The 21821-nt window shown below is 44.3% G+C and overlaps 2 protein-coding genes and 1 long non-coding RNA gene across 5 annotated transcripts; 2 read left to right on the top strand and 1 right to left on the bottom strand.

The window, feature by feature from the left end:
• Positions 1-3954: 3954 nt before the first annotated feature.
• LOC6609859 (putative inorganic phosphate cotransporter) lies at positions 3955-10305 on the top strand. 2 transcript variants are annotated; one of them, XM_032715548.1, is made up of 4 exons: positions 3955-4362; positions 8470-8606; positions 8678-9763; positions 9875-10305. In XM_032715548.1, exons 1-4 carry the CDS (start codon positions 4275-4277, stop codon positions 10037-10039), a joined length of 1476 nt encoding a protein of 491 aa, XP_032571439.1. In that variant the 5' UTR covers positions 3955-4274; the 3' UTR covers positions 10040-10305. The 2 variants fall into 2 exon arrangements, with proteins under 2 accessions (XP_032571439.1, XP_032571440.1); XM_032715549.1 differs by lacking the exon at positions 3955-4362 and adding an exon at positions 7160-7284.
• A 4625-nt stretch (positions 10306-14930) lies between these two features.
• LOC116800341 lies at positions 14931-16131 on the bottom strand. Of its 2 annotated transcripts, none has more exons than XR_004361270.1 (2): positions 15686-16131; positions 14931-15288 (listed from the first exon to the last, which is right to left on the bottom strand). It is a non-coding gene; the product is annotated as an uncharacterized LOC116800341 (long non-coding RNA). The 2 variants fall into 2 exon arrangements; XR_004361269.1 differs by having other exon boundaries at positions 15952-16131.
• Positions 16132-16170: 39 nt separating this feature from the next.
• Positions 16171-21545, top strand: LOC6609858 (putative inorganic phosphate cotransporter). Its single transcript, XM_002034473.2, has 4 exons — positions 16171-16557; positions 19273-19463; positions 19749-20825; positions 20886-21545. Exons 1-4 carry the CDS (start codon positions 16509-16511, stop codon positions 21060-21062), a joined length of 1494 nt encoding a protein of 497 aa, XP_002034509.1. The 5' UTR covers positions 16171-16508; the 3' UTR covers positions 21063-21545.
• Positions 21546-21821: the final 276 nt, after the last annotated feature.

Here is a 21821-nt window from a genome sequence, read left to right as displayed (position 1 = left end):
AACATAATAACGAATTAAAATAAGCATAAAAAAGATATGGCAAAAAAATAACTTATTGTGCGTTACCACTAATCACCTAGAGCTGTAGCCAAAAGTTATAAATAGACGATGAAACCTGTGGCCTGGTGCTTTTTGTTTTTGTTGCAGCACTTAAACTCACATGTTGTGAGTTTTTTGTAAAATTGTGACAATTACAATTTCAAGCGAATAGCTCCAGTGTGCTGGAGCGGAAAGGAATTTAAATCGGCCGGAGAAATTATTTATGCCCCTTATCAAAAGGCTGGCGGGGGCCTCTGTTTTCGTCATGTTTTTGCCAATCTGATTTGAGGATTTACCCTCTGCGCAGTGTTTATAGATTAGTATTTATGGCTTAGTTTCCCCTGATGATTGGGCCTTATTGCTTTATGGCGCTTGTCGCAAATTGGCCACTGATGGATTCGTAATTAATTTCGGGCCAGCATCGATTAGATAAGGGATGTGATGGAGGGACAATGTCGTTTTGCCTCCCATCAAGTGGCGCGGATAATTCCTCGAATTAGCCGCGCTAAAAGCAAACATTTCGGATGGCCAGCTGACGCACCTGCCACCTTTCTTTTGATCACATCACGTTAAGATGCTAACAGGTGGCCCCTAATGGCTGCTAAATTTCGATCTGACGTCGAAAATTAAACTGCGAACCTAAGACAACCCAATTCGATGGGGTTCATTTGGAATTCGAAGTGCAAAGTATGCATACAATTATATATGACGGTGACGTTCGTATTCGCACTTCCAGAATTCCCCAAGGAAGTCTACATATTAAGCTTCTCAGCACTGGAAAAATAATATTTGAGTTAATTGTAATGCTTGAATGAAGAAATCATGCTATAAAGTTGACTATTGCACTAAATAATCATAATAAAGTGGTTGAAAAGCAGAGATACTTATATAATTAATCAAATATGGGGAATAGGTCAAAATTTCTTCGCGTGCACTTAATTCCTGATGAGTTCGGTTGAAAGACCGCAGAAACTCACCATCGGAATACCCAAGTTCTACCAAGGGGGACACAGCCACAAGTGGGTGGAAATGGGTGGAAGTAACCTGGTCAATGTCATCTGAGCCAAAATCGGCTATTGGCCAGCAATTAACATGCGCAACGGCCCGCTCGAACGGCCAATTGCGATCGGTCGACTTTCGTATGGCCAACATCGAATCGGTCGTACTTAGCTTAGTTATGTGGATTATGTGCTTGCTGACGGGGCCAACAAAGCTTGCCAATTTGGCGGCAGTTCGTTCGGTTTCCATTGAACGACAGGCACTTGAACTTGAATTTGAGGGGGTGTACATAAGCCTATAGTTTCGTATTGAGGAACTAAAGTCGACATGTTGGCCAAGTTCAAGCCAAACAGCACGTTTTGCATATTAAGAACCTGGGCATCATTCATCACCAGTCCGGCGGGGAACTTGTGCAATCAGATGCAGACTGAAAGTCTATATAGTATAGTACGAATCTGTAATCTATTAGAACAACTGCTCATTTCGCCGGGCTGCAAAAAAAATGTGTAACGGATTGTAATTGGTCCGAACAACACCAACGATAAAATCCGACGGAGGATGTGTAATTGCATTGACTGGCAATTATTTCCAGCCAATACTCCGCCCCTTTTGCCAACTGACACGTGAAAAGCGAAAAGCTGAAACAAAAACACAGACATCATATGGATTTGCCAGTGGAGCATAGCGTGATCACTTCGCTGGTGGGGATTGATGGAAATTCGGTTGGGAATCGGAAAATGCTGCATCATTCGGCAACGGAAGAGCTGCTGCGCGGTAGACCTTTCCAATTTACATACCAATAATCGATTTTCATACGGCAGGTAGCTATTTTAGCCACCGATGGATCTATTAACGGATATATTTTTGGCGCTTTGTGGGGAACCTTTTGTGCCATGCACGATATTATGGGTGAATCTACAAAACATTCAGCCATCGAAACACACTTAATTCGGTACAGCTAGCTAAGTTTTTAATAATGCATAAGCCCGATTGGGGCTTACTAAAACCAAAGTTAGTTACATAGAGAGCTAATGTTTGTAATGGATGTAAACAATGATAGTATGGGGAATTCTGTGATCATGATCACTACAGGGGTTTCTATGGGGATGAATTCCAGCCACTCCATTTAATGGAAGTCCACTAATTATTATTTGGTTTTTTAAAGCTCATAGAATTTATACTAAAGCTATAACCTTAAACATATAAATCACACCAAAATCTCTGTTGATTGAAACTGTAAATTTTAGAGTCACAGTGATAGCATGAAATGTGATACTACTTCAGCGTTTTACTGACACAATCATTGGTTTTTAAAGGAGATTCGTTGTGTTATATATGATGCGACTTATAGCCATAGTCTGTGTAGCGCCTTTTGATAATTTTGGAATCTCCAGTGAATTTCCTATGGAGTGAGTAGGGTATCAAAGTCTACCAAAACCCGCCAAAAGAGCTTAGCGAAACTTAACCAATCGATTCGTGACTCGAGCATCATTGACTCGATTCTCATTGAGTCGTCGTAACTCGTTTGATGAGATCGAAAACCAAACAGCGGCATCATGACAAGTGTATTAGGAGAAGATCCGTAGTCGCAACCCCCCGCCTGGTACCGATTTCCGATGGGATCGTTTAGCACTCCCATTCTGGAGCACGCGTTTGTCTACTTTTATTCGTTATGCCCGATTCCACTCTTTAGCGACTGAAGATAATCAGTTTGTTTTCATTTCCAGGGGACATGAGACGGGCATGTGTCCAAATATCTGCCAGATACTTCGACCCAACTGTCGCAGAGCTATCTAAGGCACTTGTTTGCTCTGCTGACGCACCATTAGATCGAACTTTCATTTGCGGGGCCGTAAATTTGGCAATGTGATGTGCGTCTCAAGAAAAAAGTCGGAGATACAATGAGTTATCTGTGTACAAAGTACGTGGTAATGATACTAAGTTTCAAGAAATTCCAGTTATTGTCTTAAAAACACACAATACAATCGCTATATAGCGAAAGGTAGATGCGATCCCAAACGAATTCCATTGGAGCAGCCAGGCATGAACTATGCATTACTAAGAATCTCAATCGACACCTGCTGACTGGGCGGCGGTCGAGAACATTTCTAATTGAGCCCCTTTGGATGGATGAAAGTGAAAGTGCCCTAATGTCAAGAGAACTGAACTCCACTCTAATCTCTGCCAGGAATTTCCAAACACACACGCACATAGTTTGATAGATCGTTAAGCTCGAAGTTCCGTGGCATCCACGAGTACGGCAAGTGATCGCTTAACCAGTTTTTAAGCTACGCCACTCTGCGCTCATTTTATTCGTATTTTCGTATTTTTCGTATTTTATTTTTTGTTGATCGGGGTTTCCCTTGAAGCCCAATAATTCAATCTGTGTTTACCAAAAGCGATTCATTCACTCGCAGAGCTGAAGACCCCCAGTTAGACGGCTGTAAATTTTCCACTGGCCCATTTCGATGTGGCTGTTGGCGGGGTGCAAGCCCCTATGATACCATAGAATATATCATTATGTCAAGATCATCAAATGAGCCTCCTTTGATTGGGTGCGAGGTCCGGCCACTTGACTCGAATGCGATGTGTTTCCCTTCTGCTCGTACATATGTACACTTTGTACACGGAGTCCCTGACAAGTCGGGTAATCTAAAGATGACTCCGATAAGATTCGATTTCACGGATATCTCTGCCACAACGCCCACCTCACGGGCTGTCCACGAACCGGGCAAGTGGTCTGGTTCTCGGGAATTTCTCTGTCCGCCGGATTGCATTGGAGAGTGCTTTGAATGGAGTGCCCGCTGGCTAGTTGGCTCAAATCTCCGGTGACGTATTTTGGAGCGTGCGAGCACGGAGCGTGTTTGAGTGGCGATCGATCGAGCAGCGTATAAATGGAGTCGCCGCGCCGACTCAGCGTTCAGTTCAGTTCGGTGTGAAAGCGCAGCGTCGTCGAGAGCGGTACTCAAGTACTCAAACTGAAACTGAATAGTTAACAGCATCCTATTGAAGCGACCCTATCGAAATCGGGCGGAAACGAAAGCAATTGCATCGGTTGTGAATATGTTGACATTTGCTTCGACCGCTGGCAAATATTTAATTACCACGCCGCATTAAGAACGGCCCAGGCGAAAAAGTGTTAGAACAATACAACCACCAAAACAACACTGCCCACAACGCCCACGTTTAGAAAGTAATTTATTCGAGAGAGTAAAAACCAAAATCCAGTAGCCATCATGAAGCTCATATGTTGCGGTGGCAGCAATGGAACCATGGACATGGAAGCCAAAAACTCCACTAAAGAGGATGAGGCCGTGGGCAAACGTAAGTGGAGCAGTTGAGTTAGATAACCCCAATGGGTCCGGTCCTTAACTTATTACTGGTGGGTGGAGATGACAGCTAAAAAGTAGATTGAAATCAATTTGACAAGTGGGTGGCGACAAGGGAGGCGGTTTTACTTTCCAGAAATAATATGGCCAATAGTCTAATTTATTTGAAAGGCCATAAAAGCCACAGACCATTCAAGCGAGAACTTTAGTTCGAAAGTGATTTAACCGATGTGTTGCATCATAAAAAGTTATATAAAACTAATAGCTGTGACTTTTTTCAGTGATTTGCAAAAGCCAAAACGATTGGCGCGAACATAAAACATCGTTTGTCGAAAGTTTTCCAAACCTGAAGTGCTGTTCGATTACGATGAACAATTAATTTTGAAGTGCGGCCAGTTTGCTAATTTCACAAAATGTGATTAAATCTTAAGTGGCAGTGACGGTTAATTATTTGCTTTTGTTATTCACCCTATTTGACTTTTTCGTTCTGACTGCATCAAGTGTTTTCTTGGTGCCAAAATGTGTTACGCTCGATGGGTGTTAGTCACTTAAAATTATTATTATGGTCAAAAACAGAGGCTGGTCATTAAATCTGAATTAGTTTAGATGGGATGAAAGGGGCCTGTCCACAGAACTTATTCGATAAATCGGACAGACAGGAAGTGGCTTTGCAAATATAAATCATCAAAGTTCGTATGCAAATCGCGACCCAGGGCAAAAATAAGAACACACACACAGCGTATCGAATCATTTAATTTTTTGCTCTTTTTTGTTTGGGTGGCAGACAACCGGGCGTATGTGGAATACTGAGCTAAACAAACAAAACAGAGTAGATCACAAAGAGTGCTCCAATACGCGGGGACAGGCTGTCTGAGGCGAATCCAGTTTAGTGCCGGCGACTAATGAGCAACTAGTGCACAAATGCTGCTACTAAACAACAGCAAACATCGGATACGGGTTCAGATTCAGATTGAGATCGAGAGAGATACGATTCTTTGAACAATTAGAGTCGGCCGCGTATATGGCGAAAACATAAATCTCGCATATTTCCTATTATGTTCCTGCTTTGACTAAACGACTCCGGCGGGAAGTGGGGGGGGGGAAGTGGATTTGGATATCTGATGATATCTTCGAGCCAAGCCTTTAGGGATAAGGCACGTGGCTAATTAAATATGCACATTTATTGCTAATAAATCGAATATCTTTATTTGGAGCTGCGTGCAATTATCGGGCGCCAAGTGCGCCTGCATGCAAATTCATTAGCACTTGACAAAATGCGGGAAACTCTTCCGTCAGAGCATAAATTACACATGTACGCTCGAAATAAACAGCCAAGTTTGGATTACTTGTAATTGCATATTTAAATAATTTCACTAAATATTCAAATTGGCAAGGCAGGCGCCATGGCGCCCGCTAAATAACGCAAAAACCTCATAACGAGACGAGGCTGACACCGCAAGTCGGGTCACAAATCACGGGTAGAACGGAAGGTTATGGAGCTGATAGGCCACCAAAGGCAGTGGAAAAAATGTAGGACCAAATTCATAATTATTGAAAAATTTATACAATTATGTTTTATAGTCCTTTTCCACTTTTCAATGCTTAAGCTTGAGAGCATTACTGGTTGTAAAAACAAATATCACTTCTTCTAGTACTGTGTAGTATTAGAATCTAGCCATTTGACATAGACATACTTTTCCAATACCAACTGATTGAAAAACCATATTTTCAAATGCAAATTAGTAGTGTTACTACAAAATTCGGCCAAAATGCAGGCTTATCAGCCGTCCATCCATCCAGTCGCCCAATCACCCATCCATCCGCACGGCGGCACAAGGTGGCCAAGTGACTGGACCTTGTCTGGGGCAAGTTGTGGCATCTTGCCACTTGACGGCCATTATCCCACGAACAGGAAACCCTATCTAGAATGTCATCGAGTGGCGCTCGCTATCTGGTCAATGTGAAACTGAAGTGCCTGGACATTTGAAAGTCGTTGGTATTAACGCCTTCGGAGCGGACTTTCCACCTGTCACATTCGCCATATCCTTATCAGCCCATATAATAGTGTCATTGAGACCCCTAAAGCTGTGATGTGTTTACCCCAGAAGCGTGTCCAGCGGTCATCATTGAGTGACTGAACATCAGTGTGGGAAATGGAACTCAATTAAAATCCATAATTCCATTTTACTATTCCGTAATTACGATTCTAATTGCGTGACTTGTGGTTAGCGAGAGCTTTCAAGTTTCGTTCTGGTTCTTTATAGCCACTACCCACCGTAGTAAACAATAACATTGCAGCTTTGGCCAGTTGGCTTTTGGCGCTTGAGCTTTGGCGCTGAATGCAAAGCTTCGCTATATGGAATACGATCCAATTTCCACCCGCTTTCAAGTTAAAAGCTCTCGGAAAACGATTTGAAAACAGCGGCTAGGCAATAAATCTCAGATAATTTAGGATCTGTGATAGGATCGTAACATGCGGCGGTCTTGTGATCAGCATAATGCCTAAATTGGTTATATCAAAAGCTGGAGATAAGCTGGATGATACCCCCACCGGGGTTGAAAATGGGCTTGTGTTTTGGGGTGCGTGGGGTTGCAACTACCACGCGCTCTTACACTGTCAACAAATCAGAGCGACAGCCAACGTCACAGTTGTAGCCGCGAGCTGTAGTTCAACCAAATACAGATAGGCTTACCCGCATAGCCACACGACTGCCAGGCGATGTTGGTTAGATGATCTGACTATTTGCGTAAAGCACCTGCTGATGCTCCGCCAAGAAGCAATCAGTTAGTGAGCAGGCTCCAAGCCGAACGGTAGTGCCTTCGCCTTAAATTCCACACACTACATATTTATAGTTACTAACTAAAGTAAATCCAAGTATGGTTACCACTGTGAAGAATCGTCGCTTTGAGGATGAAGGTGGGTCCTTATTCAAGGGGTTTTACAAATAACTTAAAAGGCAGTAAGCTTAGTTAAGTAAAAATGCATTTTCAAGAAATTTAAATACCTTGAGGTGATTCCTCAAACATAAAGTCATATATGTATATTTTTGTGCAATATGCAATGTGGAGTGTAATTTTAGAAAGCATTCATATTTAATAATATAATTTTTGTTTCATAAAGCATGAAAACTCACATTACTATTTTATATATAATTAAAATCAATATATTTGTTATGACTATTTTCAAATTTATTTAATCGACCACAAAATAATCCCAACAATTGCCACAGCTTCTTTTCAATAGCTAGAAAAAGATAGATTTACTATAAACAGCTCTCTTTCAACTGGCAAGAAATTGCGTTGAAGCTCTTATCAGCGATGATAAGAGAATATCCATAAAAGACGAGCCCCCAAATTCAGTTAGAGAAAATGGGGATTAATTCGGGATTTTTAAGTAGCTCGGTGTAAAGCGGTTGTAACTGCCTTTTTATGACCCACTCGCAGCTAGTTAATCTCTGTCAGCAAACTCGAGATAAAACAAACACCGAACATTAGCCCACAACAACATAGAGATATAGTTTCATATCTCAGTAACTTGGGGCCAAAGGGGTGGAAAGTGGGTGGTGGATGGGTGGTCCGGAGGCGCAGACATAGCCGCTGAAGTGTGGCCGACAATTGGTCGCCATATCTATGAATGGAATTTTTTTCGTAATCCAGAAACCAGAAACAGAAGCCGCCCCCCAAAATGCAAACAGAAAGGCAAATAATTGTATCTCCAGTGCTTGTCTGGCTGATAAGGGATGATAAATTTAGGCGTAAATTACGCCTAAAATGGTAGAAAGAACTACCATAGCAAGTAGACTCTCAGTCATAAATCCGTTCAGTTGGGGGCCTGATCTCGGATCTGTTGGCGTTAGAAAACGCAAATGGAATGACCGCGTCTTGGCCACAAGCGACCTACAGGTGACCTACAGACACAGCCCCACAGTCATAACATATATGTATGTACATATAGGTACATGTGCCTCTGATAATGGGGCTGATAATGCGACTGATTAGGAATGCTAATCGTTGGGTGATTGCCCATTGACTGGGCTGAAGATCAATATAGGTGTCAGATTACCCCAACTTACCTAATCGATTGCGTCCTGATTGCTTTCAGACTCCGGCTTGGGTGTCCGTCACTTCCAGGTCTTCCTGCTCTTCCTAGCCCTCACGGTGGCCTATGGCTGCCGAGTCAACCTCTCCGTGGCTGTGGTGGCCATGACCGATGCCGCCTCCGCAAATCCCGATTTTCCCGTAAGTATATATAGTGCGAAGTCAGTAATGAAGCTAGCAAAATACTAAATTACTTTTTCATCACTTTCCAGGAGTATAATTGGTCGGAGAAGACGAAATCCCTGCTGCTGAGCAGCTTCTTCTGGGGCTATGTGATCACCCAGGTGCCAGCTGGTCAATTGGCTCGCAAATATGGCGGCAAGGTGATGATCCTGTCGGGTCTGGCCATCTGCTCGATCCTAAACATCCTGACACCCATTTGCGCAAAGATCGGAGGCTGGCAGCTGGTCTGCGCCCTGCGAGTGGTGGAAGGTCTGTGCCAGGGCGTGGTCTTTCCCTCAACCCACACGATCCTCTCCCAATGGGCACCGCCCAAGGAGCGTGCCACGTTGGGAACGTGCGCCTACTCGGGTAACCAGTTCGGAACGATCCTCATGCTGGCCTCCAGTGGAGTGATTGCAGCCTCGCCAATCGGCTGGCCCAGCATCTTCTATATCTCTGGAGGAATCGGATGCGTGTGGTCGGTGGTGTACTTCTTCTTCGGCGCAGGATCGCCACAAGAGTGCAAGTCCATTTCGGCGGAGGAGAAGAAGCTAATCGAGATGGCTCAGGCCGACGAGGTGAGCGGTGGCCAGGAGCAGCCGACGGAGCAGTTGCCCACGCCCTGGCTGAGCTTCTTCACCTCACCCGCATTCCTCGTCCTGATTGTCTCTCACTCGGTGCACAACTGGGGTTTCTGGACCCTTCTCACCGAGATCCCCAGCTACATGAAGAACATCCTGGGCAAGGACATCAAGTCGAATGCTCTCCTCTCATCGCTGCCTTACGTCTGCATGTTCGCCATGTCCTTTGTATTCTCGTCGATATCCGCCCAGTTGAACAACCGCAACTGCATTTCAAGGTCTACGAGCAGGAAGCTCTTCAACTCCATTGGTCTCTGGATTCCCATGGTCACCTTGGTTTGCTTGGGCTATGTAAACCCAGATCAGTCGGAGCTGGCTGTGGTCCTACTCTGCTTCACCGTGGGTATGAACGGAGCCACCTACCTGGGCTTCAACATGAACCACATCGATCTGTCGCCCAACTTCGCTGGTATCCTCATGGGCATCACCAACGGCGTGGCCAACATCATGAGCATCATTGCCCCGCTGATCGTCGGATTCATTGTCACAAATGAGGTGAGTTCACAATCGATTTGTCATCATTATATCATTGCCTGACATCCTTGTCAGGATAATTATATTATCGAATGCTTTGACTAACCCCAATCTCCTGATCCTTTCTTCCAGCACGATCCCGAGCAGTGGCGCATTGTGTTCTTCATAGCCGCCGGATTCTACCTGGTGGGCAATACTCTGTACGTGATCTTCGGCAAGGCGAATGTCCAGCCCTGGAACGATCCTCCGGCGAAGCCTCGTCGCATTTCCACGCCCCAGGTGGAGTCGCAGCACTAGATGAAGCTTGAAGCTTGGGTTTAGTTAAATGGGTACCGAAACTACTAGTCAGCTAGTTCCGCTCTCCTTCAAATCCAAAACTATCAATCCTATTTGCAGCCAGGTGCAATGCATTCTCGCATTCGCCGTGTACATTTGTAAATTGTATTTGTTAACTGTGACTATTTCGTATTTGCATTCCACTCGTCTTAAGTTTTAGTTTGTTAATACTATGTGATAAGATTACCCATGCAAAAAATAAGAAAACAAAAATTAAAAAAAAAAAATAAAAAATAAAAAGAGCATGAGCAACATGTGAAAAGAAAACCACAGAGATGTTTGATTCCCACATGTGGTGGGCCTTTATTGTGGGTGGGAACTGCTCGATTTTGAAGGTCAGGTAAATTAAAATTATTTGTTCATCTATTTTGAGTTCAGTGCTCAAGATCAATCATAATCTTAGAAATATTTCCAACACTATCGTTTTGCATTCTCTGAAGTTCTTTGACTATGACATTTTTTTATTTTTGGAAACGGTCTTATGATCAATAGTTACCTATACTAATAACAGGCCCCAACTTAATAGATATATATATAGATATAAATATATTTCTAAATTATGAAAACCTGTTTACTTTAACATTTTCAAAATAGTTTCGTCTTGTTATACTAGTAATTGCTTGACGATTTTATGAATGAAATTGCTAGCAATCAATGAAACTTTGGATTAGGTTATCACGACGCCTCCAAAAAGTATGCTTCAAAATTTGAGATCGTTGTAGAGATGTCATGTATGGTGTAAGCTACATATACATGTAGAATTAGCCCATGTAAACAGAAGTTACTAGGTGATCAACCTCAACGTCTTTATCATTAGGTACGTAAATCTGATGTTTTGTTCATGGAATAAAATTTGCTTTCAATCCAAGAAACACGTGCTGAGAACGACCTGTACATTCCAACGTTTTGCTGACGCAGCAAAGATTGCAGACTAGAAATCACAGATTTGAGTTAAATACTTTACTCTAGACTCCGCCAGCAGATAAAGTTGGATCACAAAACTAAGACGAGCTGGCAAATCAATTTTGCAATCATTTTCCCCATTTCGAGCGTATCTCTCAAATTTGAGTACCGTGCACATTTTATAGCTTTGAACTCGGCGGGCGAATGGAAAGTGGGGGACAAGGCGGCTTGGGTTGGGGAATGGGGGGGCCATTCCAGTGGCGGGGCGAACTTGTTGATAAGCGGAATTTGAATAAATGCCTCTTTTTTTCAAGCACGCGATATGAACAAAGGCAGTGTTACGTATGAGGCGACTTCAGTATATATTTACTCTTATGTATATAATTACACATGTATTTTTAGCTGTGTGACGGGAGTGAGCGAGTATTTGAGTTAACCCAATTTAAATTTGATTCCCAGTAAAACTATCATTTCGAATCGGATCTACGAGTTCTGTTGGCTTCAGCAATTTTCATTCGCCAAGCACATGTGCAGGAATCTTGAGCTCTTAAGCAATCACACGATAAGGGGAATCCATTAAATGCCCATTTAAAGGAGTTTATTTTTATGAAATCTGAAGAGATCTTATCAAGTCGCAATAAAACCGCGCAACGTTACCGAGCCCATTTGTCCTATCGACCAAGAAATTTTGTACACAGCAAAAAAAGTTAATATATTGTATAATGATATGGGACGATTAAAATAATAAATATTATAAGATATAGGGGCTAATTCTCTAGCTAATAAAATGCAACATAAAGTAGAAAAGAGGAATTTTGTGGCATTATTATTAAAAGATTTCAAGGAAGTGAGATTTTCTGTTTCCCGGTGTATGCTGCATGGTCTCGATTAGGTTTCTGGCCTCGGTTTTTGGCCATCATCATAAACTGGTTGGATGGGGGGGCCCGAAATAAAGTGTGCAAATCTCGACCAGAATGGGGAATGAGCAATGCGTGATAGTCGGCCGACTCAATATGAATCGGCAGTTTCTCGCGTGTCTCTCTCAGCGGCGCTCCCCAATGGTGAAATCATGGATAGCGCACACATGGGTCTCCAACTTCCCCCGATCTTGTCCCGATCTCGCTGCCCCCACCGCCAAAGTGCCAAGAATGGCAAACTCATTTCGCGACTCGTTTTCCACATATAAATAACCGAAGAGAGCAGCGGGAGCGGGAGAGCCAGCACATGGTTATCACGTGAACGAGGCTCCAAGCGGTGGAATCGGGTGCCTTCGTCGTGTGCGGGAAACGTGATCAAAGTTCGGCCGAGAGAGTCCCTCTCTTTCGGGCTGTGTGTGTGTGCATGTGTGTGCGTGTGTTGGTGTGAATCGGATTGGGGCCTGCAAAATGGCAAAAACAATTAGCACAGTGCGGCGCCCCATTCTCTCTCTCTCTCGATCACATTCTTTGTCCCCCTCTCTTTCGCCCACTCTCTCTCTCTGTCCCTGTCTTTAAGGTTATCGTTTAATCATTTTTGCACTGTTAACGCAAATAAATGTTGTTTGTTGTTGTCTGTGCGGCGATAATGAATTGTTCATTTCCATTTCACAACCAACTCGATGCCGCTTTTAGCTAATTTTCGATCCTATTCACATTTGCCCAGTCATCTTGAACACCTTTCGCCTGATCTTTGGATCTGGGCCTTAGCCCAATGTGGCTAGATAGTGACTAGATAGTTTTAGTGATGCCCATGATGTCACGCCGCAGGTGATAAATCAGCGCTATTGTTGGAGTCGCCTGCAGATGATAACACAATTGCGCTTGCACAATAAAATGTGATATACACATATACGCCTTTCTTTATGACTCCTCGAAATCTTCCGTGCGATAAGATTCTAGAAAAGAGATTCTGCAGTCGCACTGCGGCCACGCGAGATTTGTCGAGTGACTCAAGGCAATTGGTTCTTTTTTTCCCACCTCCGGCGGAAATAAACGCTCCCGAATGATCTATTTATAAGAGATTGTCGCTCTGTCCAACCGACCGCAATTAAATTGAATAAAAATTTTAATAAATTTTTTCCGCAAATACGCGGCTTTGAGTGTTTGCCAATTGGCTGACCCACAGAAATTTTATTCCGCGGCCACCGATGACAGGGTGCTAATAGAGGGCCACGCCCCCGAATGCGCCACACCCACCTGGCTGATCAATACCCACTTGCACATACAATATCCGATAAAAGTTTCCAGTGGACCCACGCTAATTGAAATTGGCGGGTGGCAGTGGACAATGGACAATTGCCGCTGATTGGACACAATTCAATTACCTCGCCGACAGTCGGTAACTCAAATATGCTATAGGAATTCACACAATCCCCATCGATTTGATCCCCCGCTGTAATGAGGCATTTGCCCAAACATTTAGATGCCACCGAAATAAAAATTCCAATATTGTGATCGATTTATATCGACTTGTTTGCTCGCAAAGTCTTGTCAAAACAATCGACGATGGAATACTCTATTCAATTTATTCGAATTTATTGCCTGCCCAACTGCAACTAATATTGATCAAAGTTAATTACGGCTATCTTTAGGAATGGAAAACTTTGTGCTATTCAAAGATGTTGGGTAACCGTGTTTGATTTTATGAGAGCTTCACGGTTAGTTAGTCCAGTTAGGAGGCATCTAATTGGTAGAAAATGTTATGTTTTTTAATGCATTAAGGTTAGAATGTTATTATTATACACATGTTAATAATAAAATGCATTATTTAGTAAAATTTAAAGTAGATACAGAATTTTTCTAAGAATAGAAAAATAGAAAATAGAATAGAAAAATTTTTGATAATATTGCAGCGAGAATGTTAAGGATCATGTGCACCCTATTATGAGCTATACCCTCCAGAAAGGGTGTGGCAACAAAGACAAATTTCCATAGAACAACATTTGCGGAGAGCATTAAAATGCTGTTGGCGCCATCGCCTCAAACAATGTCCAAGTGTCCCGGGGACATCATGATTAGCACTGGAAAAAAACTCCCGAAGGCCACTGGCCAGGAGCCAGAACCATCCGCACAGATGGGTACACAACATCATCCGCTCGCAATTAGCCCGTTTAGAGGGTTTTTGTTTGGTTACACCTGGCGTATACGTAATGCAGCGTAAATAATTTTCCAGCTGAGCGATATGTATTCGAACAATTCGTGTAAGAAAAGGCTGCATATTAATTAGTCGAGAACAGCGCTCACATGTGGGGGTGCGCCATATGGTATAGTGCTTCCAAACCCTGCATCTGACCCCACATCCCCCCATTTTCCTCGCCAAATAGTTGACGTCAAGCGGACTAACTGACTGTTTGCCATTCACCGGGCGATAAGCAGAATAAGCTGTACTCTGCTGTAACAATCGCATCCATCAGTGCCTTTTCGAGTGGGCGTGTCATCCGATTAGATTGCCATCCAGTGGAAGTTCACCGCATTCTCTAAATTTAGCCAGCCATAAATCCGTATTTCGTCCAAATCACTTACTAAATAAACGTCCCATTAGAGGCGATGGCTGATTCTTTAGCCGCAGATCCGGTGCTGATAGCCGGGTTATGGATTGGGTCCCGGGGGCTTGGCTAATCGAATGCCCTGCCGAAATCGGAAACCGATAACGTGCAAGTGTCTCGAGATTCGCGATCCAGGCAGTCGACAAATGAACGTGCCTTGAAACGTGTCTGCCATGTGCCAAAATTGATTTGCCATCAACAAAATGCACGGAAAACAAATAAATATATATCATATGTGCAAAGCTGTCACTTTTATTGTTTTTGATGTTTGTTTGTACAAGAAACTCAATCATTGAGTCAACAGTTTTGTTTCAGAAAAATGAGACACTCTACGATGATCTGCAATTTTCACTTGATTATGGGCTGATATTCCTTAATTAAACAATAAATTTTTACAATTACTAAGCTTGATTTAAGAGTAGTGAATACTGTATATTTATTTTATTCAGATATCCTATCAAGCAATGATGGTGTACAAAAAAGATTCTCTGGGAAATCACTTCATCTTTCATTTGCTCCCGGAAAATCCTAAAACTAAATGTTTCTTTGTGTGTAAAATCGGAAACGGGAGTGGAGCCTTATCAGCCAGCGGCTGTCGTCATTGGCCCCTGACTCATGTGCCTGCCCCGCCGCCAGGCCGCCATCACTGCGTCAATTGCCAGAATCAGAATGAATTTGCAGAGCGTTTCCTGGGGAAATGTGGGCAGAAGTGGGTTGTGGAGTGCGGATCGCCGGTGGTCGGCTCATTTACTTAGTCGAAAATCAAAGTCTGAAGTGTCGGGCGCTGATAAATAAATAATTTGTTTAAAACATTTTACTTTCAGCAATTATATTTTGATAAGACGTGTGTGTGAGTGGGAAAAGCAATAAGAACAATAAACTAGAGTACCATATAAACAAGTGAAGTAATTAAAGTGGGAGGAACCGGGCGGAATTTCGTGTCGACTTGAAATGAAAATTGCATTGATCAAAGGGTTCCCGTGCATGTAGGGTGTCCATCGATCAACCAGCTCATTGTAATGGATCGTCTCGAGGCTGGGTTATGTAATTAGCCAACCAGGGCAGAACTCAGATGGTATGGCACTAGGATGAGGCTACTTCATTCTTATCAGGGGAACGCGATGACCTCGCCTGAGGTTTTTGTGGCACGTTATCTTCGGTGGACGGGCCATGTTGTTTACCTAGGATTCCGCAGGTTGCAGTCCATTCATGCCTCGTCTAGTCGGAATTTGTATCTGGACGATACCAGATTCGCCGACGAGAGGGTGCACTCTCTCTCCCTCTCTCTGTTTCAGGAGAGAGAGAGAAGCTGAGCAAACGATCTGTGACTAATGTTACAGCGCGCTGCAGGCACAATACCCAGAAATACGAGGTCCGCGGAGCGGCTGGCGGTAACCACTTGGCCTGAACTGATAACCATGTGCTGGTCTTGGTGTTGTTTACTTACTCCCGTTCGTTCGCCGGTTCACCCAGAGAGAAATCCACATCGAAGCACACACACACAGATGCGTGCGGAGTATCTGTGAGTGCCAGCGTGTTCGGTTTGACTGATAGCGGAATTGGAACTCACGCGATACAACACACGCTCTCTCCGGCGATTTGCGAGTGTTGGTGAGAGCGGCTGGGGCCGAGTTCGATCATATTTATAAAAGAATCGACCACCGCCAGCTACTCAAGCAGTCGCAGTCGTTCGCCAGAACGTTCAATATCCGCTCGTCGCTGAACAACTAGTAGTATACGCAGAGTTTTGAAAAGTCCTACGGTCAGAATCTCTGGATCCGTAATCGTTTCGCTATTCGCTATTCGAACTAATAGGGAAAACACGCGCAAAGAAAATCGTGCGCGCACACACATGTGCGGCAACTTCATGACGGAACCGGAAAACGCTGCGTGAGAAATCGAAAAATTCCAGTGACCCAAACGCGAACGGTAACGTTTCGAAAGAGAAGCAACAAAAGCCAAATAAGATATATCAGATATATACACTCAACCCGCGCCGCACACATGACAACTGCATTGACCATGGTGAAAACGGGTGGTAAATACGCCAACGGTGAGTAGAACTCGCCCCCACCGGAGATCCACTAAGCCCACCTCCAAGCTCCCATCTCCGATCTCTCCCAGCCAACCACACCATGCATCATATAACAACTGTCCAAAGCACGTGTCTTATGTAAGCGTCGCGATCGTTCGACTTGATCCGAGCTCGTGTTGCCGGAAACCGCTTAATTGGTTCTCTAACAGCACTCCCATATTCCACCTCGATCTCTATCTGAGTGAGTCGCCAGCTCGCTCCATTTCTAGAATCACTACCTTTTTTTGTTGTTTTGTTGAAATGTGCAACTGTTGAATTGTTGAACTGGAAGCGATGCTTCAGCGATTTAGAAATATGTATCTGAAATAATTTTGCAGCTGTACAGACTATAGACGACCTCCACTGCACCGAAATGCATCCTCCGAGATACAATTAAATTTTTTCTTCAATTTATTTACGTGCGTTGTTGTTTTCTTTGATTTTTAGTTACGCTGACAAACAAAATAAAATCACATTTTAGCACTTTCGGGTGATAAAAATAAACAAAAACGAAGAAAAACGAGAAAATAGAGATAGAATAGAGCGGTGGCAGTGGCAGTATATCTGCGCCAATGAAATTAAGAATTTTAAATAGATCCCCATGTGCCGGGCATGTGGGGGAGGGCGGTGGCATCGGGATGGGCAACCGACAGTTTAGTCAGCTGATAAGCCATAAACCCAAAGACAAATTCACGGCTGTAAACTGGTTCGCCATCTGTACACTTACACGTTCCAAGTGCATGTGCGTCTCTCATAACTTGGTATTTCGCAGGGCCTAACGGTAAACATAATGGTTGGGTGGCTGGGCGGTGCTATACTCGTAGCAGGAAAAATGACGCTGTAAGCGGCGATTATCTTATCACCGCTCGGATGCCTCCGTCCGCGCCTGGAAAACTCGGCGGCGGTTCCAGTTTTATCGGGGCCCGAGCTATCGGTTATCAATGCGGCACACTTGACTCACTTAGTGCTGTGTGTCCTTCGATTGTCCCGCCCCACTAACGGGCAGAAGTGGCGGTGACTGTACCACCGGACCGACCGACCAACCGAACGGCAATCAATCAAAATATACGCGAATATACTATAAATGGCCACCAATAAACACTCCAAGCAAGCTGGTGCTCTGCCTTTATGGCGGTTCATAAATGCTGATTGATTTGGCTCGACATGTATATATTCGCCAGAAAATTAGTTTGCAATCGTTATTGTGATCGCTGTCTGATTCTTTTCTGGGCCTCTCCGCCGCGAGACAAAAAGCTCTATATCTTGGCCATAAATTTGACGGGGCATTACGCCTAAGGGGAAAGAAGACATTGCGCAAATAAATTTAAAAACGTGTCAGATAAAGCGTTCTCACACGAACACGAGTCATCGCATTTAAAGCGATACAACCGCACAGAAAGAGATGGCACGCTTGCGGGGGAAAGAGAGAGGGCGAGCGTCAGAGAGAGAAAGACTGATATATAGATAGAGGGAGCGCCACTGAACAAGAGGAAATGGAAGTGGAAGTGGAAGAGAGAGCTCAAAGTTCGGACGTCAGTTTGGTTTTCGGACAGCAATTCAAATGTGAAATTACTGGAAACACAGTAAAACTCGTATGGCTTGAATCACCATTTAAGGTCTTATTCAGGAGAAAATATTTATGGGAGTTAAGCAGTACCTACCATTCATGCTATTGAAAAGTCTTAGCAAGACCTGGTTTTTATCAAAACTTAATTTTTTTAAACATTTTTTATTCCGAAATTCGGAGTATTATCGTTCACTTGAAAGTTAGAAAAATGTATGAAATATCAGATTATACATTTTCAAACTGTAGAGACTTTCGACTGTAGCTGTAATTAATGGTTTGCAATCAAACCCCAGCTCGGGGTTCAATAGACCCCAGCGCCGTGTAAGGCCGCGTTGCAAGGTTGCCAGTGGTGAGGCGGTGTTGCAATGTGCACCACCCTGCCACCGCCTACCGGCTGCCAGCCCACTCCTATTTATAAAGACTAAGCCATTTATGGCGAGCCAAAGTCGGGTTTAAAAATAGCCAAATGCACGAAAACAAATCCGCGTAAGGCAGAGACCAGGCCCGAAAGAGCTAACCATGTGTGTGTACAATGCATGATGATGGCATATGCCGCGGGCGAGGGATCGTCGTCACGTGAGGATCGGCCGATCGATCGGCCGGTTGCCCCAAACAGGTAGTGTGCTTGTGTGATATGCACATGTACCTTATACTCTATACTTTAGAGGTGGGGTACATATAGTACAGCACCGTCTCGCTGCATTTTACACGGCAATAACAAAGAGGACGTCTCTCAAAGTCCAATGCTCGATTCTCAGTGTTCGCAGCCAAGTTTTGGTCGAGTGGGTGTCTCTGTATACGTGATGTTACCACCCATCTCTCTCTGGCCCGCTGGCAAGTGCGTGCGTGAACAAGATTTTGACATAGTCAAAGTGTTTTATAAATAAACGCGCCCCACATACTTACATGGCTACCAGTTTGGGGCTTACGGAGCGGCCAACTCGCAGAGAAAGGGAGATTGAGAGAAACAGAGAGCTCCGCGCGTTGATTTTGATAAGGGACCGCAAGAGAGCGAGACGGAGTAAAAGCGCAACATGTGAAGCACGCCCCAACCCCTCACCACCCGTCTCCCCACTTTGTAGACCTTATGGCATAACCAACTGATCCGATCTCTCTTCCCATTACAGAGAAATTCTTCGGGGTGAGGCATGTGCAGTGCATCCTGTGCTTCTTCTGCCTCGCGATGAGCTACGCCTGGCGGGTGAACCTCAGTGTGGCCCTGGTGGCCATGACGGACAACAGCACCAGCCTAGCTCAGAACACCACCAATACCGGCGTGGCGCCCAGCGAGCCCGGTTTTGATTTCTTTAATTCCGAGGTAAGTGCGGGTAATCCCGAATATCCGATCTCTAATGATTCGAGACTCTCCAAACGATCTGAAACATCGTATTCAAATGTATTTCGAGTTGTTACTCATGAAATTTGTAAATCATTACCACAAAATATTACATTAAATCATTTCCGGATGTTACACATTATGTGGTTTTTGAGGTTTATCGTTTGAACTTGAAGTTTGTTTTCTTATGCATATTTTTCCTATGATTTGGAGGTTTCTAGAGCAAATCACCCGTACCCTTTCTTACCAATACTATCCTATTCACAGCGCTACTACAACTTCACCCAGAAGGAGAAGGGCAGCCTGCAGGCCAGTTTTTTCTTTGGCTACATCGTGACCCAGGTGCCAGGTGGCTATATCGCCCAACGCTATGGAGCCAAGACCATGCTGATGTACGGATTGGGTATAGCCGCTTTGATCACGATGCTCTCGCCGATGTCCCTGCAATTCGGATGGGTTGCCCTTGCCGTGATGCGATTCGTGATGGGCCTGGCCCAGGGTGCAGTGCATCCGGCCACGCATGCGCTGTTGGCCAAGTGGTCGCCCGCGGATGAGCGAGGAATGCTGGGAACACTCTGCTACTCGGGCGCACAGTTCGGAACGGTGGTGATGCTGGCCACTAGTGGTTTCATTGCAGACTCCGTCTTGGGCTGGCCGAGTATCTTCTACTTGGGCGGAGCCTGCGGCTTTATTTGGATGGTTTTCTGGTACCTATTCTCGGCCAGCACGCCGGAGGAACACCGTCTGATTTCGCCCGGAGAACTGAAGTACATTACGGATTCGCGTAGCGATGGCAAGATGCAATCAGCCGAGAAACTGGCGCCCACGCCCTGGAAGGCCATCTTCAGTTCCCTGCCCTTCCTGTCCCTTCTGGTGGTGCACTGCACCCACATGTTCGGCTACTGGCTTCTGCTCATGCAGATCCCCACGTACATGAAGAAGATCTACCACGTTGACATCAAGCAGGGTGCGCTGCTTTCCTCCCTTCCCTACATGGTGATGCTGCTGCTCAGCTTCTTCTTCGTCTGGCTATCCAAAGTGCTCCAAAAGAAGGAGGGCATGTCTCTGTCCTTTAACCGGAAGATCTTCAACAGCATTGGCCATTGGATACCCATGCTCTCGCTGATCGCGCTGGGTTATGTGCCGGCGGATAATGCTCCACTGGCGGTAACGCTGCTCACCCTAACGGTGGGAATCAGCGGAGCCACCTATCTGGGCTTCCAGGTGAACCACATCGATCTGTCCCCGAATTACGCCGGCACGCTGATGGGCATTACGAATTGTGCGGCAAACGTGATGAGTGGAATCGCACCGGTGATCGTGGGACAGATTGTTGTCGATGAGGTGAGTTGGATGGCCTTGATATGGAAGTGAAACCCAATTAATTATCGTTTTTATCTTTAGACAAGTGTAATTGAGTGGCGATTGGTGTTCCTGCTGGCTGCCGCCTTCTACTTCTTGGGCAATCTTCTCTTCGTCATATTTGGACGCACGGAGGTGCAATGGTGGGACTCCCCACGGGACAATAAGGAGGATGCGGAGCAGGGCACGCCTCTGGCGCCCAATGGCCAGGTCAAATAGAGCCTTGGACGGCATGTTCATACCGCATCCAGAATCATCCGGGCTGTTGTTTCTTAGATTCGTAGGCGTAGTTAGTTAGACACCAGACAAGCTGAAAGTTAACTTTAGTGACGATCGCGTGCTTCCATTAGCGATATTATACGGTAATTGCTTAGACCTAAGGCAGCGTAAATTATTATTGTTTGCAGTATTTCCATAATGTACATAATCCAAAAAAAAAGAAAGAAAAACAAACTATCAATCAAACAAATTAAACGTGCAACTTGAGAAAACGTTCAGTGTAAATAGGGACAGAGCCCGCGACGAGCTGCAGCATCAACTCTAGTAATTGTTATGTTTTAGTGTTAAGTTAGGCATTAACGAAAACCAAACTTGTGATGAAAAAAGTAAACTAAAAAAGGCAAAAAAGAATAATGAAGACAACACTAGCCATGAATAAAGCTGCTCACTTTGCAGCTGTGAAAGAGTCAAAATGTAACGAAATCATTTGTGTTTCATTTGAACTGGGGTTTGAATTTGATAGTTCGCCACTTGTTTGCTATCGATTGAATTGCACTATCAACCCTAATGGAACTATCGAATTGTGGCGTTGAATTATGAGATGTTTTCACTAGTTGGTTTTGGAGAAGAGACCTTTATGTATTATTTGTTGTTGAAAATTAGCTAAGCAATGGGATACTAATATTAATTAGAAAGACAGGCTTTTATGCCTGTTATGAAATTTTTAAACAATTTTAAATTTTTAACTGCATACCACCC

Source organism: Drosophila sechellia, chromosome 2R (assembly GCF_004382195.2).
Source record: "Drosophila sechellia strain sech25 chromosome 2R, ASM438219v1, whole genome shotgun sequence".
NCBI lineage: Eukaryota > Metazoa > Arthropoda > Insecta > Diptera > Drosophilidae > Drosophila > Drosophila sechellia.
The sequence above is the reverse complement of the archived record's forward strand: the minus strand, read 5'-3'. Positions and strand labels throughout refer to the sequence as shown.

Excerpts from the sequence above, each read along its gene's own strand:
- LOC6609859 (XM_032715548.1), top strand. The coding sequence starts at position 4,275 with ATGAAGCTCATATGTTGCGGTGGCAGCAATGGAACCATGGACATGGAA. Across the intron at positions 8,607-8,677 it reads CCGCAAATCCCGATTTTCCC|GAGTATAATTGGTCGGAGAA; the intron begins GTAAGTATATAT and ends ATCACTTTCCAG. Across the intron at positions 9,764-9,874 it reads GATTCATTGTCACAAATGAG|CACGATCCCGAGCAGTGGCG; the intron begins GTGAGTTCACAA and ends CCTTTCTTCCAG.
- LOC6609858 (XM_002034473.2), top strand. The coding sequence starts at position 16,509 with ATGACAACTGCATTGACCATGGTGAAAACGGGTGGTAAATACGCCAAC. Across the intron at positions 16,558-19,272 it reads GGGTGGTAAATACGCCAACG|AGAAATTCTTCGGGGTGAGG; the intron begins GTGAGTAGAACT and ends TTCCCATTACAG. Across the intron at positions 19,464-19,748 it reads TTGATTTCTTTAATTCCGAG|CGCTACTACAACTTCACCCA; the intron begins GTAAGTGCGGGT and ends TCCTATTCACAG.